This window comes from Bombina bombina, chromosome 11 (genome assembly GCF_027579735.1).
Source record: "Bombina bombina isolate aBomBom1 chromosome 11, aBomBom1.pri, whole genome shotgun sequence".
Lineage (NCBI taxonomy): Eukaryota > Metazoa > Chordata > Amphibia > Anura > Bombinatoridae > Bombina > Bombina bombina.
Window position 1 is genome coordinate 135415824 of NC_069509.1, and position 17789 is coordinate 135433612.

Here is a 17789-nt window from a genome sequence, read left to right on the forward strand (position 1 = left end):
CCGCAGGCTTGCAAATAATGGTTTTGTTAGATTTAAGATTAGCTACAGCTAACCTTTCCTCTATAGAAAAAATATTTTGAATATCTCTATTACATACAGGAGATTTGTTATAATTACACTTTAACACATCAATATCTTTAAGCACTAGTTGTATGAAAGTTTCAATACTGTTATTATGTATACCTGGCACAAAAGAACTCTTGTTTCACAAATATAATGTATTTAGCAATAGGTTACTATTTACTTATGGTACATTTCCCTCTCCCCCCTGACTGACAGCAATTTTATCCTGGTTAGAAAAAAATGCCTTTAACTTTAAATTTCTAAAGAAGGCATACAAGTCACTCTGTAGGGAGAAAAAGTCACATCTTGTTATAGGGCAAAAGGATAGCCCTTTCTGTAATACCTCTCTCTCACAGTCTGTTAATTCATAGCCTGAGATATTCACCGTTAATTCCGGCTGTTCTTGCTCCGGGTGATCCGCTGTGACCTGGGGGCTTTCGGACCTGTATCCGTCTTGTTTGCGGCAATGTTTTCTGCCGCCTCTCCTCCGCTTCCTCCTGAGTCCCCCGAAGAGTCGCCGATTGATGATGACGGATGCGGCGCTGTCTATGCCATCTGTTTGCGCCCGGCTTCTTTCCGTCGCTGTGGGAGTCCTGGGTCCAGCGGTAAACATTACCACTACGGTAATCTTGTTCATCTCGTTAACATTTTTGCCCTTTTCTGTTCTCGATCGTTGATTTCAATTCTGTAATGGATGTTTTCACAGATGTCAGCAATTTCTCCAGGTCCTCCACTGACAGCGACAGTTTCAGGGTCTCCTCTAAGCGTGTCAGCTCCTCCTTTTGGGCCTCTACATCCCGTTGCAGGTAATCCACTGTTAATACCAGTAGATCAAATGAGCACTTGTTAAGCGCAGAGGTGAATTTCTCGCAGTATTCTTTATTTTCACGCATGAGAGTGGGTCTCACATTCATGCGTAGGCCTCTGGGTATGCGACGTACCCGATGATATTCAGCCAAGGTAGTAGCATGTAATTCATAGGCTAGATTCTTTTTAGCTAGTTTTTCGTATTCTTTAGTGGCATTTTCCAAAGGTGGAGTTTGTAGGAAAGAATAAATAAAATAAAGAATACTGCGAGAAATTCACCTATGTGCTTAGCAAGTGCTCATTTGATCTACTGGTATTAACAGTGGATTACCTGCAACGGGATGTAGAGGCCCAAAAGGAGGAGCTGACACGCATAGAGGAGACCCTGAAACTGTCGCTGTCAGTGGAGGACCTGGAGAAATTGCCGACATCTGTGAAAACACCCATTACAGAATTGAAATCAACGATCGAGAACAGAAAAAGGCAAAAATTTCAACGAGATGAACAAGATTACCGTAGTAGTAATGTTTACCGCTGGACCCAGGACTCCCACAGCGACGGAAAGAAGCCGGGCGCAAACAGATGGCGTAGACAGCGCCGCATGCGTGAGGGGAGCGTAAGCCCGTCATCATCAATCGGCGACTCTTTGGGGGACTCAGGAGGAAGCGGAGGAGAGGCGGCAGAAAACATTGCCGCAAACAAGACAGATACAGGTCCGAAAGCCCCCAGGTCACAGCGGATCACCCGGAGCAAGAACAGCCGGAATTAATGGTGAATATCTCAGGCTATGAATTAACAGACTGTGAGAGAGAGAGGTATTACAGAAAGGGCTATCCTTTTGCCCTATAACAAGATGTGACTTTTTCTCCCTACAGAGTGACTTGTATGCCTTCTTTAGAAATTTAAAGTTAAAGGCATTTTTTTCTAACCAGGATAAAATTGCTGTCAGTCAGGGGGGAGAGGGAAATGTACCATCAGTAAATAGTAACCTATTGCTAAATACATTAGATTTGTGAAACAAGAGTTCTTTTGTGCCAGGTATACATAATAACAGTATTGAAACTTTCATACAACTAGTGCTTAAAGATATTGATGTGTTAAAGTGTAATTATAACAAATCTCCTGTATGTAATAGAGATATTCAAAATAATTTTTCTATAGAGGAAAGGTTAGCTCTATCTAATCTTAAATCTAACAAAACCATTATTTGCAAGCCTGCGGATAAGGGTGGGGCCACTGTAGTGATGGATAGGTCATATTATATAAAGGAAATAGAACAACAACTTCAAGATCAAGAGGTATATAAATTATTGAATTATGACCCGTCAAGCATGATCAAGAAAGATCTGGTGGATTGTATCAATAGGGCAGTGTGTAATGGACTGATAACTTTAAAAGAGCAGAAATTTCTAGTTCCAGAGACATTCTCTATACCAGTCCTTTACACACTGCCCAAAATCCATAAGAATAGACAAACCCCCCCTGGACGCCCTATTGTGGCGAGCACTAACTCAATATTAACTAATGTATCTAAATACCTAGATAAAATTTTAAGACCTTTTGCAACTCAATCAATGTCTTATATCAAGGATACAGGAGATTTTATAGCAAAATTAGAATCTTTGGATTTGCCTTGTGATAAATCAATTATCTTTTCTCTAGACGTGACATCATTATATACATCTATTACACATGAAAGTGGGTTAGGGGCCATGAGACAAGCCATTTATACAAGCAATATGTTTACTGTTTTTCAGGGGGAATTCCTCTTAGAATTATTACAGATGGTACTCTATAGCAACTTCTTTCTTTTTCAAGACTCATTTTACATACAATGCCAGGGAACTGCAATGGGGTCCAATGTCGCCCCCACATATGCCAATGTCTTTATGAACGTCTATGAGGAGAGATTTGTATATACCCATAAAGCATTCCTACAACATGGGATATGCTGGTTTAGATATATAGACGATATATTTGGCATATGGGGGGGTGACTTGGACTCCTTGCTTAGTTTTGTAGCTGATCTAAATATTTCCACCAGACACATAAAACTCAAACTAGTAAGTAGTGAAGAATCCATTGACTTTTTGGACACAACTGTCTATAAAAAAAGATGGGAAATTACTAGTTGATCTGTATAGGAAGGATAGTGACAGAAACAGTTTGTTAAAATATGAGAGTGCTCACTATCCCCCCTTGATCAACAGTCTCCCTAAGAGCCAACTCCTCCGAGTAAAAAAGATTGTGTCTGATGAGCAATTATCACAGACTAGATTAAATGAAATGGGTAATCTCTTTTTACAGAGAGGTTATCCTAAGCCACTAGTTGAACAACAAGTCAGAGAGATTGGGAATGTGTCTAGGACTTATATTTTAAAGGGAAAGTATAGTAACAAGAAGAAGAATGACAAAGATAAAACTAAGCGAATGATTTTTGTCTCTCTTTAACCCCTTGAGTAATAAAATTACAAAGATCATTAGGAGACACTGGTCTATATTAAAAGAATTGAACCCTAATATTGTGGAATTTCAGGAGGCACCTATGGCAGCCTATCGTCAGTGTAAGAATATTAAGGATGCCCTTATTAAAGCTGATGTAGGACCCAAGAAGAAAGGTATTCAAACCTTTCTATCCACCCCTAAGGTTGGTTGTTTTCCCTGTTTGGGATGTTGTAATTGTGGCAACATTATAAAAGGGGATCATTTTGTACACCCCCTAAATGGGAGGAAATATAAGATTCCAGGTTATTTCACCTGTAATTCTGAATATATTGTGTATCTTATAAAATGTCCACGTGCGAAAATTTATATTGGAGAGTCTACCAGAAGGATTAGAGACAGGATCAATGAACACAAATCTAATATACGTTGTGGTAATAAGGATGCTCCTGTCTCTAATCACTTCTTACAAGCTGGCCACAGTATATCCCAACTTAGGTACCAAATAATTGAACAAATTAAAAAACCAAGAAGGGGTGGTGATAGACAGAGAATACTAAAGTGTAAAGAGACATATTGGATCTACACTTTACAGTCTCTGATTCCATTAGGGATGAATAAAGAAATAGACTGGGGGGTTACCTTGTGATCAACTGTAAATTTCCTAGTTACAATGTATTTCTGAATTTTTGTAAATATTTCTTAAAGTGTTATTCACTATATGAATCAAGAGTTAGTGTTTAATGTATAGAGCTAATTACTTATATGTTTATATTTGTATTTTTTGTACTTGCATCTTTTTAGGTCACTAAATATTGGAAGTGGTGGCCTTTCTTCACCACTAGATGGAGCTGTGAACTTTTTGAATGTTTGTATTTCAATGCTAATATTGCTATATGTACACCTAAAACAGGTAATAGTCTCCTCCCCTTATGGGTATATAGGTGTGGTTGTTAGGCCTTGTTTTAGTCACATGATTAAGGCCTATTAGGACCGAAACGTTGTGCTGTGTTTTTTGATGTCCCAATAAAGCAACTTTATAGCATTATCATTGTGGTGCTGTTCCCATTTTTGGATTTTCTCTGGATTTGAGGTTTGGCAGAACCTGGGAATCGTGCACACCTGCTGCTGCAGTACTTATGCTGTGCCCACCTTATTATGCCTTTTATATTTAGCCAACACTCAGGTACTTTAAATAACTGGGCATTTAAGTGTCCAGTATTTTTGTATAGATTCTTATGGACAGTCTGCTGAAATACTGGACTGTCCGGTTGAATACTGGACACCTGGCAACCATACATGATGTATGTGCATAGTATATACTCAGCAATTAAGCACTGTATTGTGGAAGATTTTGAATAAAATGTTTAAAATGATTTAATTTCTGCTAATAGAAACAGAATTTATGCTTACCTGATAAATTTCTTTCTCTTGTGATGTATCGAGTCCACGGATTCATCCATACTTATGGGATATTCTCCTTCCCTACCGGAAGTGGCAGAGAGAGCACCCACAGCAGAGCTGTCCATATAGCTCCTCCCTTAGCTCCACCCCCCAGTCATTCGACCAAGGGCTAGGAAGAAAAAGGAGAAACTATAGGGTGCAGTGGTGACTGAAGTTTTTTAAATAAAAATATACTACCTGTCTTAAATAGACAGGGCGGGCTGTGGACTCGATACATCACAAGAGAAAGAAATTTATCAGGTAAGCATAAATTCTGTTATCTCTTGTAAGATGTATCGAGTCCACGGATTCATACATACTTATGGGATACCAATACCAAAGCTTTAGGACACGGATATAGGGAGGGACAAGACAGGTACCTTAAACGGAAGACACCACTGCTTGTAGAACCTTTCTCCCAAAAACAGCCTCCAAAGAAGCAAAAGTATCAAATTTGGAAAATGTGGAAAAAGTATGAAGCGAAGACCAAGTCGCCGCCTTACAAATCTGTTCAACAGAAGCCTCATTTTTAAAAGCCCATGTGGAAGCCACTGCTCTAGTAGAATGAGCAGTAATTCCTTCAGGAGGCTGCTGGCCAGCAGTCTCATAAGCCAAACGGATGAAGCTTTTCAGCCAAAAGGAAAGAGAGGTAGCCGTAGCCTTTTGACCTCTCCATTTACCAGAATAAACAACAAACAATGAAGATGTTTGACAGAAATCTTTAGTTGCTTGTAAGTAGAACTTTAAAGCATGAACCACATCAAGATTGTGCAATAGACGTTCCTTCTTTGATGAAGGATTAGGACACAGAGAAGGAACAACAATCTCCTGATTGATATTCCTATTAGAAACAACCTTAGGAAGAAACCCAGGTTTGGTACGCAAAACCATCTTATCTGCATGGAAAACTAGGTAAGGTGAGTCACACTGTAAAGCAGATAACTAAGAAACTCTTCGAGCCGAAGAGATAGCTACTAAAAACAAAACTTTCCAAGATAGAAGCTTAATATCTATGGAATGCATAGGTTCAAACGGAACCCCTTGAAGAACATTAAGAACCAAATTAAGGCTCCATGGTGGAGCAACAGGTTTAAATACAGGCTTGATCTTGACCAAGGCCTGACTAAACGCTTGAACGTCTGGGACATCTGCCAGACGTTTGTGTAAAAGAATAGACAAAGCAGAAATTTGTCCTTTTAAGGAACTAACTGATAATCCCTTCTCCAATCCTTCTTGGAGAAAGGACAAAATTCTAGGAATCCTAATCTTACTCCATGAGTAACCCTTGGATTCACACCAACAAAGATATCTGCGCTAAATCTTATGATAGATTTTCCTGGTGACAGGCTTTCTAGCTTGAATCAGGGTATCAATGACCGACTCAGAGAAACCACGCTTTGATAGAATCAGGCGTTCAATCTCCAAGCAGTCAGATTTGGATGCTTAAATGGACCTTGGATTAGAAAGTCCTGTCTCATTGGCAGAGTCCACGGTGGAAGAGATGACATGTCCACCAGGTCTGCATACCAAGTCCTGTGTGGCCACGCAGGCGCTATCAGAATCACAGAAGCTCTCTCCTGCTTGATTCTGGCAACCAGACGTGGAAGGAGAGGAAATGGTGGAAATACATAACCCAGATTGAAGGACCAGGGCACTGCTAGAGCATCTATCAGTACCGCCTGGGGATCCCGGGACCTGGACCCGTAACAAAGAAGTTTGGCGTTCTGTCGGGACGCCATCAGATCCAATTCTGGTGTGCCCCATAGCTGAGTCAGCTGGGCAAATACCTCCGGATGGAGCTCCCACTCCCCCAGATGAAAATTCTGACGACTTAGGAAATCCGCCTCCCAGTTCTCTACCCCTGGGATATGGATTGCTGAGAGATGGCAAGAGTGATCCTCCGCCCATCGGATTATTTTGGTTACCTCCATCATCGCTAGAGAACTCTGTGTTCCTCCTTGATGATTGATATAGGCTACAGTCGTGATGTTGTCCGACTGAAATCTGATGAATTTGGCCGCAGCTTGCTGAGGCCATGCCTGAAGCGCATTGAATATCGCTCTCAGTTCTAGAATGTTTATCGGGAGGAAAGATTCCTCCCGAGACCATAAGCCCTGTGCTTTCAGGGATTTCCAGACTGCACCCCAGCCTAGCAGGTTGGCATCTGTCATTACTATGAGCCACTCTGGCCTGCGGAAACACATTCCCTGAGACAGGTGGTCCTGAGACAACCACCAGAGAAGAGAATCTCTGGTCTCTTGGTCCAGATGCAGTTGAGGAGATAAATCTGCATAATCCCCATTCCACTGTTTGAGCATGCATAGTTGCAGTGGTCTGAGGTGTAGGCGGGCATAAGGAACTATGTCCATTGCCGCTACCATGAGTCCGATTACCTCCATACACTGAGCCACTGATGGCCGAGGAATGGAATGAAGAGCTCGGCAAGTGATTAAAAGTTTTGATTTTCTGACCTCCGTCAGAAATATTTTCATTTCTACCAAGTCTATCAGAGTCCCTAGAAAGGAGAGGAACGAGAGAACTCTTTTTTTATGTTCACCTTCCATCCGTGAGATCTCAGAAAAGCCAACACGATGTCCGTGTGAGACTTGGCTAGCTGGAAAGTCGACGCCTGAATTAAGATGTCGTCTAGATAAGGCGCCACTGCTATACCCCACGGTCTTAGAACCGCCAAAAGGGACCCTAGCACCTTTGTGAAAATTCTGGGAGCCGTGGCCAACCCGAAAGGAAGGGCCACAAACTGGTAATGCCTGTCCAGAAAGGCGAATCTGAGGAATTGATGATGATCTCTGTGAATAGGGATGTGTAGATACGCATCCTTTAAATCCACGGTAGTCATATATTGACCCTCCTGGATCAGAGGAAGAATAGTCCGAATAGTCTCCATCTTGAAAGATGGTACTCTGAGGAATTTGTTTAGAATTTTGAGATCCAAGATCAGTCTGAAAGTTCCCTCTTTTTTGGGAACCACAAACAGGTTGGAGTAAAAACCTAGCCCTTGTTCCGCTCTTGGAACTGGGCGGATCACTCCCATGGTATGTAGGTCTTCTACACAGCGTAAGAACGCCTCTCTCTTTGTCTGGTTTTCAGACAATTGAGAAATGTGAAATCTCCCCCTTGGGGGGGGAGTCTTTGAAGTCCAGAAGATATCCTTGGGACACAATTTCTAAAGCCCAGGAATCGTGAACATCTCTTGCCCAAGCCTGAGCGAAGAGAGAGAGTCTGCCCCCTACTAAATCCGGTCCCGGATCGGGAGCTACCCCTTCATGCTGTCTTAGAGGCAGCAGCAGGCTTCTTGGCCTGTTTACCTTTGTTCCAAGCCTGGTTAGGTCTCCAGACTGACTTGGATTGGACAGAATTCCCCTCTTGCTTTGCTGCAGGGGAAGCTGAAGTGGGACCACCCTTGAAGTTCCGAAAGGAACGAAAATTATTTTGTTTGGTCCTCATCTTATTTGTTTTATCCTGAGGGAGGGCATGGCCTTTCCCTCCAGTGATGTCTGAAATAATTTCTTTCAGTGTAGGCCCGAATAGGGTCTTTCCTTTGAAAGGGATGTTCCAACAACTTAGATTTTGATAACACATCAGCAGACCAGGACTTAAGCCATAACGCCCTGCGTGCTAAAATGGCAAAACCTGAATTATTTGCCGCTAATTTAGCCATTTGGAAAGCTGCATATGTAATGAAAGAATTAGCCAACTTAAGGGCCTTAATTCTATCCATAATATCCTCTAATGGAGTCTCCACCTGGAGAGCCTTTTCTAGAGCCTCAAAACAGAAAGCAGCTGCAGTAGTTACAGGAACAATGCATGCAATAGGTTGGAGAAGAAAACCTTGATGAACAAAAATTTTCTTTAGGAGACCCTCTAATTTTTTATCCATAGGATCTTTGAAAGCACAACTGTCTTCGATAGGTATAGTTGTATGCTTAGCAAGAGTAGAAATAGCTCCCTCCACCTTAGGAACAGTCTGCCACAAGTCCTGTATGGTGTCAGATATGGGAAACATTTTCTTAAAAACAGGAGGGGGAGCGAACGGAATATCTGGTCTATCCCACTCCTTAGTAACAATAGTCACAATCCTCTTAGGGACTGGAAAAACATCAGTGTAAACAGGAACCTCTAAGTATCTGTCCAATTTACACAATTTCTCTGGGACCACTATAGGGTCACAATCGTCTAGAGTAGCTAATACCTCCTAGAGCAATAAGCGGAGGTGTTCAAGCTTAAATTTAAAGGCCGTCATATCAGAATCTGTCTGAGGGAGCGTCTTTCCTGAATCAGAAATCTCTCCCTCAGATAACAAATCCCTTACCCCTACTTCAGAACATTGTGAGGGTATATCGGATACGGCAACTAAAGCGTCAGACGGCTCAGCATTTGTTCTTAACCCAGAGCTGTCACACTTTCCTTGTAAACCAGGCAGTTTAGAGAAAACCTCTGTGAGGGTTTTATTCATAACTGTGGCCATGTCTTGTAAAGTAAATGAATTAGACGCACTAGAGGTACTTGGCATCACATGTGCGGGCGTTACTGGTTGTGACACTTGGGGAGAGCTAGATGCTAAACCCTCATTTCCTTCTAACTGAGAATCATCAATATTTTTAAGTGCTAAAATATGCTCTTTATAATTTATAGACATATCAGTGCAAGTGGGACACATTCTAAGAGGGGGTTCCACAATGGCTTCTAAACGCATAGAACAAGGATTTTCCTTGGTGTCAGACATGTTAAACAGGCTAGTAATGAAACAAACAAGCTTGGAAAACACTTTAATCAAAGAAAATAACACTTTAAACAAAAACGGTACTGTGCCTTTAAGAGAAAAAAAGCTGCACAAACTCTGCAAAACAGTGTAAAAAAGCAGTAAACAAAACAAAATTTTTACAGTAGCATCATAAAGCCTTAGTAACTTTGCACCACTATGCAAATAAACAATTAACCCCTTAATGTAAAAACCAGATTGAAAAAAATTCAAAACCGGTAAAATAATGTTCAGCACCTTGCCACAGCTCTGCTGTGGCGCCTACCTGCCCTTTAGGAACGATTTGTGGGGGAAAAAACCTCTTTACAGCCCTCAAATACAGCAGGAATCTCTGGAGAAGTAGCTGGATGCTTCTGAGGTAAATAAACTGTAAATAGGCCCCTCCCACCTCACTCGATGTTATGGGGCCTAAAAGAAACACCACAGAGTGTTTCTTAAACTAGTCAAGTGGGTTAATAACCCTTAAACAAGCCATAAAGACCTCTTAAAGTCCCTCAAAAAACGTTTAATTTGTAATTAAACCAAAACGTTTTTTCCTATTAGTGTCACCAGTAACTATGAGCCCTTAATGCAAGCTTGGATTCCTCTTTTACTGAATACAGCTTACCTTTCCCTCATGGGTATATTGCCAGCCTTTTCTAGAAATAACACAGTCTGTCTAGAAAAATATAGACTGAACATCAACATACTTTAATGCAGTTTAGCCAGCAAACTGTTCCCCCAACTGAAGTTTTCCTGTACTCTTCAGCCTTTGTGAGAACAGCAGTGGATCTTAGTTACAAAATGCTAAGATCATCATCCTCCTTGCAGAAATCTTCATCCCTTTTCTGCCAGAGAGTAAATAGTACTCACCGGTACCATTTAAAATAACAAACTTTTGCTTGAGAAAATAAAAACTAACATTTTTGTCACCACACTCCCTTTGCCCTTCCTAGCAGTTAAGCAGGCAGAGAGAATAACTGGGGGGTGGAGCTAAGGGAGGAGCTAAATGGACAGCTCTGCTGTGGGTGCTCTCTCTGCCACTTCCTGTAGGGAAGGAGAATATCCCATAAGTATGGATGAATCCGTGGACTCGATACATCTTACAAGAGAAATAGAAATGTTGTTTTGCAATCCAGGGAAATACACATTGAAAGGCCTTAAAGGAAGAATAAACACTAAATAAATGCTAGATGGAATGATGCATTCAAAGAAAAGATTTGTCTGAGAATAACATGTAGATGTATTTTTTGATGTTTCATTAACTGTTTAAATATTGACAAAATAAGTATAAAGTGTTAGTGTCTATAAAACAATGGGGGAGCCGCCATATTGTAAATTAGGCTACCTTCTCTGCTGTGGCCAATTAGAAACAGTTACAAATAAGGTCACTAGAGTGTGCAGACAATGGCTGTGTGGCATATAAAAGTGTTCAGCACTTCCATTTCTAACAGGAACTGAAAAACTCACAATTTCAGAATGGAATTACAGGAAAAGGGGACAAAACAAATAATGAAAGTATATTGCAAACTTTTATTTTTATATATGATTTATTATTTTATATTACAATCTCAAATTGTTTAATGTGCCTTTAAGTATGTTTGTGTATCCTACCTCCATAAGTGAGCACTTGCACTGATCAAGCAATTACTGTGTAGCATGTTGAAGTGTGATAGATCTGAAGTCCCTAGGATGCATTCAAGCCTCTCTGTGGCAATGGACATAATTGTCAGACTTTAATGGGCCATTATTGTGGAATAAATTAGCGCATATCATTTTTACACTACAGTGACCCTTTAAATAGTACTTATGCAGCCAAAGCACACCCATTATTAAAAGGGATGGGAAACACCAACATTTTCTTTCATGATTTGAATAGAACATACAATTTCAAACAACTTTCCAAATTACTTCTATTATCAAATATGCTTGATTTTCTTGTTATCCTTTGCTGAAAGAACAACATTGCACTACTGGCAGCTAGCTGAACACATCTAGTTAGCCAATCAAAAGAGACAAAGGTGTGCAGGCACCAATCAGCAGCTAGAGCCACCAGTGTTGGATATGTGCATATTCTTTTTTACAACAAGGGATACCAATAAAATGATGCACATCTGAAAATAAAAGTTAATTTAAAGGGACAGTCAAGTCCCAAAAAAACTCAGGATTCAGATAGGGCATGTAATTTTAAGCAACTTTCCAATTTACTTTTATCACGAATTTTGCTTTGTTCTCTTGGTATTCTTAGTTGAAAGCCAAACCTAGCAGGTTCATATGCTAATTTCTTAGACCTTGAAGACCACCTCTAATCTGAATGCATTTTGACCACTAGAGGGTGTTAGTTCATGTGTTTCATATAGATTAGATTGAGCTCACGCACATGAATTTACCAAGGAGTGAGCACTGATTGGCTAAAATGCAGGTTTGGCAAAAGAACTGAAATAAGGGGGCAGTAATTACAGAGGTAAAACGTGTATTTATATGACAGTGTTTGTTATGCAAAACTGGGGAATGGGTAATAAAGGGATAATCTATCTTTTTAACCCCATAATAACCACAGCACTTTTCCATTTTCTGTCCGTTTGGGACCAATCTGTATTGGTAAATAAATTTAGTTATTCATAGGGAATAAATCACAAAGTCCAATATAATATATTGGACTTCCTGATTTATTCCCTATGAATAACCAAATTTATTTACCAATATAGATCGTAAGGGTTTATTTGACCCTTTGTTGACTATTTACTCTGAAGGTTCCCACTGCTATTTAACCTGTGTAATACTTTAGCCTTTTGGCGCTCCTATTTTCCGTTATTCATTTTTAAATGCCCATGAGAGCAAGATTTTAACGATACTGCTCTGCGGCCAATATGGCAAAGCCTGAATAATAACTCCCAGCTTAAGAAAACTATGAGTTAAAAGAGTTTACTAACTTAGGGCAACTATACTATCCCTACAAGAGGGGTGTCTGTCCAATAGAAACAGACAACGCATCAAACCAGTACGCCACCACACTGGCGACAGAAGTCATACCAAACGCAGGTTGTCAATGTAAACCCTCTAATTTCCAATCATAGAGTCCTAATCCTGTATAGCATCCAAAAGAAATTACTATCCTCTATGGGAATAGTATCTCCATTCTGTAAAGACTTCTTGATAGAGTCTGCTATAGAAAGCATCATTTTAAATATAGGGAAGGAGAGAAAAAGGGATACCCAGTTTCTCCTATTCCTGAACAAATATCTGTATAACCCTATCTGGTACAGGAAACACTTCTACCATGAAGGGCCCATTTAGAATAATTTATTGGAATCTCTAGGATCGACTACTCCAGAAGTGACGGAGTCGTCCAGGGTAGCTAAAACCTCCACAAGTTATAGTTGGAGGTATTCAAGCAAAACTGACGGAAAACAACCTCAGTATCAGATAAAGGTATTACCCCATCTGAGTTTGAGAATTCCCTCTCAGATGCTACCTAAGTATCCTCCTCTTCCAAGATACAGGAAAGAAACATTCGGCATAATGAATGAATACATGTCCTTTTGTATTTTTTTCTACAGAGTGGAAAAACCAGACAATGCCTGAAATGCAAGGTAACTCCAGGTGGAGTAGAAGCGCAGGGCACTGCATGTGGGCTATACATTTTTTGGGGACACATTAGGAGAAAATTTATGTCATATCTTGACCATTGTCAATAACTCCTAAACAGCATGCGCTTAAAAAAAGAGAGTAGGTTCAGACAAATCTATTTTTATAAGTACATTAGCATCAAAAACATAAAAACCGAGAGACACCACAAAGGACCTCTTGGTCCCTCCTGAGTCACAAGGGATGAGTTAAACAAATAAACATGTTACATTTTGTAATAAAAGTTAACACATAAAAAAACGTTACTGTCTCTTTAAATTTTTAAATTAAACTTTATATTTTTGTGAGCAGCCGAAACTATATAGTATATCTACACCTCAGCTTAATCTTGCCGAGGTGCCCATCCCAAACTTTATTTACATAGAAAAAGAAAAGTTACTGGTTTCATTTTTATAGATAAAAGGATCCAGAACGCAGCTGTGGCGCTGTCCGGTCCCACATATTTGCCAACACTAACGACTGTGCTACAAAGACTTTACTTTCCGAAGTCGGAAATGAAATAGGAAATGCGCAGTCCAAAACGGTGCCAAACATAGCTCCGCCCGTCGACACTATCAATGTATGTACTAGACACAGCAGTGTGCGCTCTCAATCGGCGCTAAACCTTCTCCGCCCATCGTGGGCATTACAACTATCAATCTCCCGGTCGCCATTATCCTAGTGTTTAAAAATAGCCACCGGAAGTAACTGAGCCTCTTGCTAAAGCCTTAGGGAAAATGGTGCTACCGCCTGATAGGTAGCATCTTAGCCCAAACATGTTAAGCTAACTGAACCTGTCACCAAAAAACAATCACCTCCTACTGAGTCTTTCCTATACTCAGCTATAGAGATTAAGTCCTTCTAGTCTGCCCCAGTGCCTGCTTACCACTAGCTGTCACAGGGTCCCCCTTATAGAAATAGGAGTTATGTCCCTTTTTGAAAATAAAGTGCTCCACTTCCTCTGAGATCCCCCAGACCCAGAAGAAAAAGTCAGCACTTGCCATTAAAATCTGCCCGAAGCAGGGCAGCTCAGCAGGATTGAGAGGTCCTCTCCCTCACATAGTCCTGTGGAAAAAAGGATAAAGCCTGAGTAATCTTACTTAGGCTATCAGGAATTAGGGCAGCATAAATGTATGGGAGGCGCAGTGAGAATTATGTCCCACGAGTTCCCATTGCTCTAAAGCCACCACTGCTCTACTGAAGAGACTGATATGGACTACAGCTACACCCTAGAACAAAGCAGCACAATCTTGCACTACTTTAAAAATAATAAACTCTTGATTGAAGAATCTTTTTCTAACACCTCACTTTACCTCTTCCTATCACTAACGTAGGCAAAGAGAATTACTGGAGTGGGAGGGAAGGAAGGAGCTATTTAAAGTGGATGTAAATTTTTTACATATTGACCATCAAAATCTGTTTTTATGCACTCCATTATCAATACCGCATATTTTTTTTTATATATATTGAACATATAAAGTAATAATTACGTTAGTAACTTTGCTCCGTTTTCATGCTGCGCTCCTCCCATCCATAACTTCCTTTCTTTTCAGCGCATAACGACTAGAGCGGTCCCGCCCGCTCTATGACGTATTACCCTTGCGCGTTCACGACGGCTCCCTTTTGTGCGCATGCGTTTCTAATTTAGTCCCGAATATGCGCATGCGTTTGATATTTACTTTCTGAATCGCGCCTGCGTTTCTAAACTCGCATCGCTTAGAAAGACAGCTCAAGTGGTTATACGCATGCGCATATAAAAGACGCATGCGCAGAGATTGAAAATGACGTAAATAAAAGGGGGCTGGACACCACGGGGTACGCCACATTATTAGTTTAGGCAAATGTCAATCAATGTTAAGAAAGCGGAACAAAATGGCGGGCGGAGGGAGAAATCGAGACTTTGAGAGTTAGATAGGTATATAAATCGGTATTATATTATGTTTTTAGTAAATTCATGAATTAAACTTATGCTATTTTTTTATGATGAAACGTTTGTGAATGTCGAGTATCGGTGAGTTTACATGCACTTTAACAGCTGTGCTGCTGTGCTCTTTGCCGCCTCCTGCTGACCAGGAGGTGAATATCCCATTAGTAATTAAGATGATCCGTGGACTCATCGTTTCATAAAAAAGAAAGTGTTATCAAATTTGCTTTGTTCTGTTGGTACCTTTTATTGAAGAGTAAAACTAGGTAGGCTCATAAGAACTCAGGAGTGTGCACGTGTCTTTAGTACTCTATGGCAACAGTGTATCGCAACATTATTTGTAGCTTTGTTACACAATATTGCAAAACACTAAAGACACGTGCACACTCCTGAGTGAGCTCTTATAAACCTACCGAGGTTTACTATTCAATAAAAGATACCAAAAGAACGAAACAAATTTGATAACAAAAGTAAGCTGGAAAGTTGTTTAAAATTGCATGCTCTATCCGAATCATAAAAGTTTAATTTAATTTTGACTTTAATGTACAGAAATATCTCTAGTTAATTACAAGTTGTTATTGCCCCTTTAACTACTAAGATGTACTACAGGTGATGGAGAACAAAAACAATTTATATATGAATAGTGAATATCAACAATTAAAAGGGACATAAAACACCAAATTGTTCTTTCATGATTCAGGTAGAGAATAGATTTTTAAACAACATTGTAATGTACTTATATTTTAAAAAATCTTTGTTTTCTTGTTCTCCTTTGTTGAAAAGCAGGACGGTAAGTTCAGGAGTGTGCGCATGTCTGTAACAATGTTAAACATTAGCAAGAGCACTAGATGGCAGCACTATTTCCTGTCATGTAGCGCCCCAGACATGTGCACGCTACCTATCTAGATATCTCTTCAACAAAGAATAACATGAAAACAAGGCAAATTTGATAATAGAAGTAAATTTGAAATATTTTAAAATTGTATTCTCTATCTGAACCATGAAAGAAAACTTTGGGCTTTCATGTCCCTTTAAGCACATTGCAAAAAAATGAGTTAACATGCAAAAAAAACACACACAAAATAAAGTACATTGTAAATAGTGATTTAATGTGCATAACTAAACATTTTATGGGGACTTAAAGATCACTAAACTCCGTAGAATTGATTAATAAACAAAAGCATAATAAAAACATAGTTTGTTCGAATTTCAAATGAGTAGATTTTTTTTTCTGAAAAATGTCAGTTAGTTCAATTTTCTTTCCCACTGTATCATGTGACAGCCATCAGCCAATCAGAAAATGTATTAACTATATTCTGTGATTTCTTGCACATGCTCAGTAGGAGCTGGTTCCTCTCAAATTGTGCATGTAAAAAGATTCTGCACGTTTAGATAATGCAGGTGATTTGGAAAGTTGTTTACACATTGCATACTCTATCTGAATAATTAAGTTTTAATTTTGACTTCAGAGTTCCTTTAAGTTTTGAGTTCAAATGTCCCTTTAACTGCGATCATTCAGACAAAACATAGCGTTTAAAAATGGTTTCCTACCTTGTGGCACTTGTAGTAATAGGCCAATAACTGTGGCATCCGGTCAATCTCGCTAAACACCTTCACAAACATTCTGGCCTGATCTGAGCGTGTCAGGAGAGAGAAAAATAAACATAAGAACTTTACAATGCAGATAAATAAGCTAATGTGAAATTAAAGAACCAGTAAACACAGTAGATTTGCATAATCAACAAATGCAGGATAACAAGACAATGCAATAGCACTTCGTAAAAAAAGTTATGTCTATTTCCACTCCCCCTGTACCATGTGACAGCCATCAGCCAATCACAAATGCATACACGTACCATGTGACAGCCATCAGCCATTCACAAATGCATACAAGTACCATGTGACAGCCATCAGCCATTCACAAATGCATACACACTTATTCTTGCACATGCTCAGTAAGAGCTGGTGACTCAAAAAGTTTAAATATAAAAAGACTGTGCACTTTATTTTAATGGAAGATAATTGGAAAGTTGTTTAAAATTGCATGCTCTATCTGAATCATGAAAGTTTAATTTTGACTTGAGTGTCCCTTTAAGTAAAAGAGGTGTATAATAGAGTTTCAATGTAATCACATTAATAGATGAAATAATTAAGCAAACCCCTCCACCAGCGACTGTGTACAGACCTGTTTATAAACATGCTATTGTTACTATTTTGAAAAGCAATAAAACATTTTTTTTTTAAAAAAGAAAGAAAAGAAAGCAAACCCCGCCTCCAAAGACTTTCTTTTGGTTCTAAACTCTTTAGGATTATTCTGCATATTTGTTCCTACATACAGTTTGTTTTGCTCTTCTGTAATCCTACTGGTTTCACTTATAAAATTTGACAAGCTTTGTGCTAAAGATCTATTTAAATATTTTTCTGCTTAAAGGGATATAAAAAACCCCAAAAATCTTTCATGATTCAGATAGAACATGCAATTTTAAACAACTTTCTAATTTACTTCTATTATCAATTTTTCTTTGTCCTCTTGGTATCATTTGTTGAAAAGCAGGGACATAAGCTTAGGAGCCAGCCCCTTTCTGGAGCACTATATAGCAGCGGTTTTGCAAGAATGTTATCAATTTGCAAGAGCACTAGGTGGCAGCACTATTTCCTGCCATTTAGTGCTCCAGATGCCTACCAAGGTATCTCTACATCACAGAATATGACAGGAATGAAGCA

The 17789-nt window shown here is 39.5% G+C and overlaps 1 protein-coding gene across 1 annotated transcript in view; it reads right to left on the bottom strand.

The window, feature by feature from the left end:
• The window catches only part of COG7 (component of oligomeric golgi complex 7), a 336481-nt gene that overhangs the window by 280194 nt on the left and 38498 nt on the right, over window positions 1-17789 (bottom strand). Inside the window, exon 6 of the mRNA XM_053694578.1 lies at window positions 16617-16699. Within this exon, the coding sequence (XP_053550553.1) occupies window positions 16617-16699 (83 nt within the window). The remainder of the gene's footprint in view (window positions 1-16616; window positions 16700-17789) is intronic.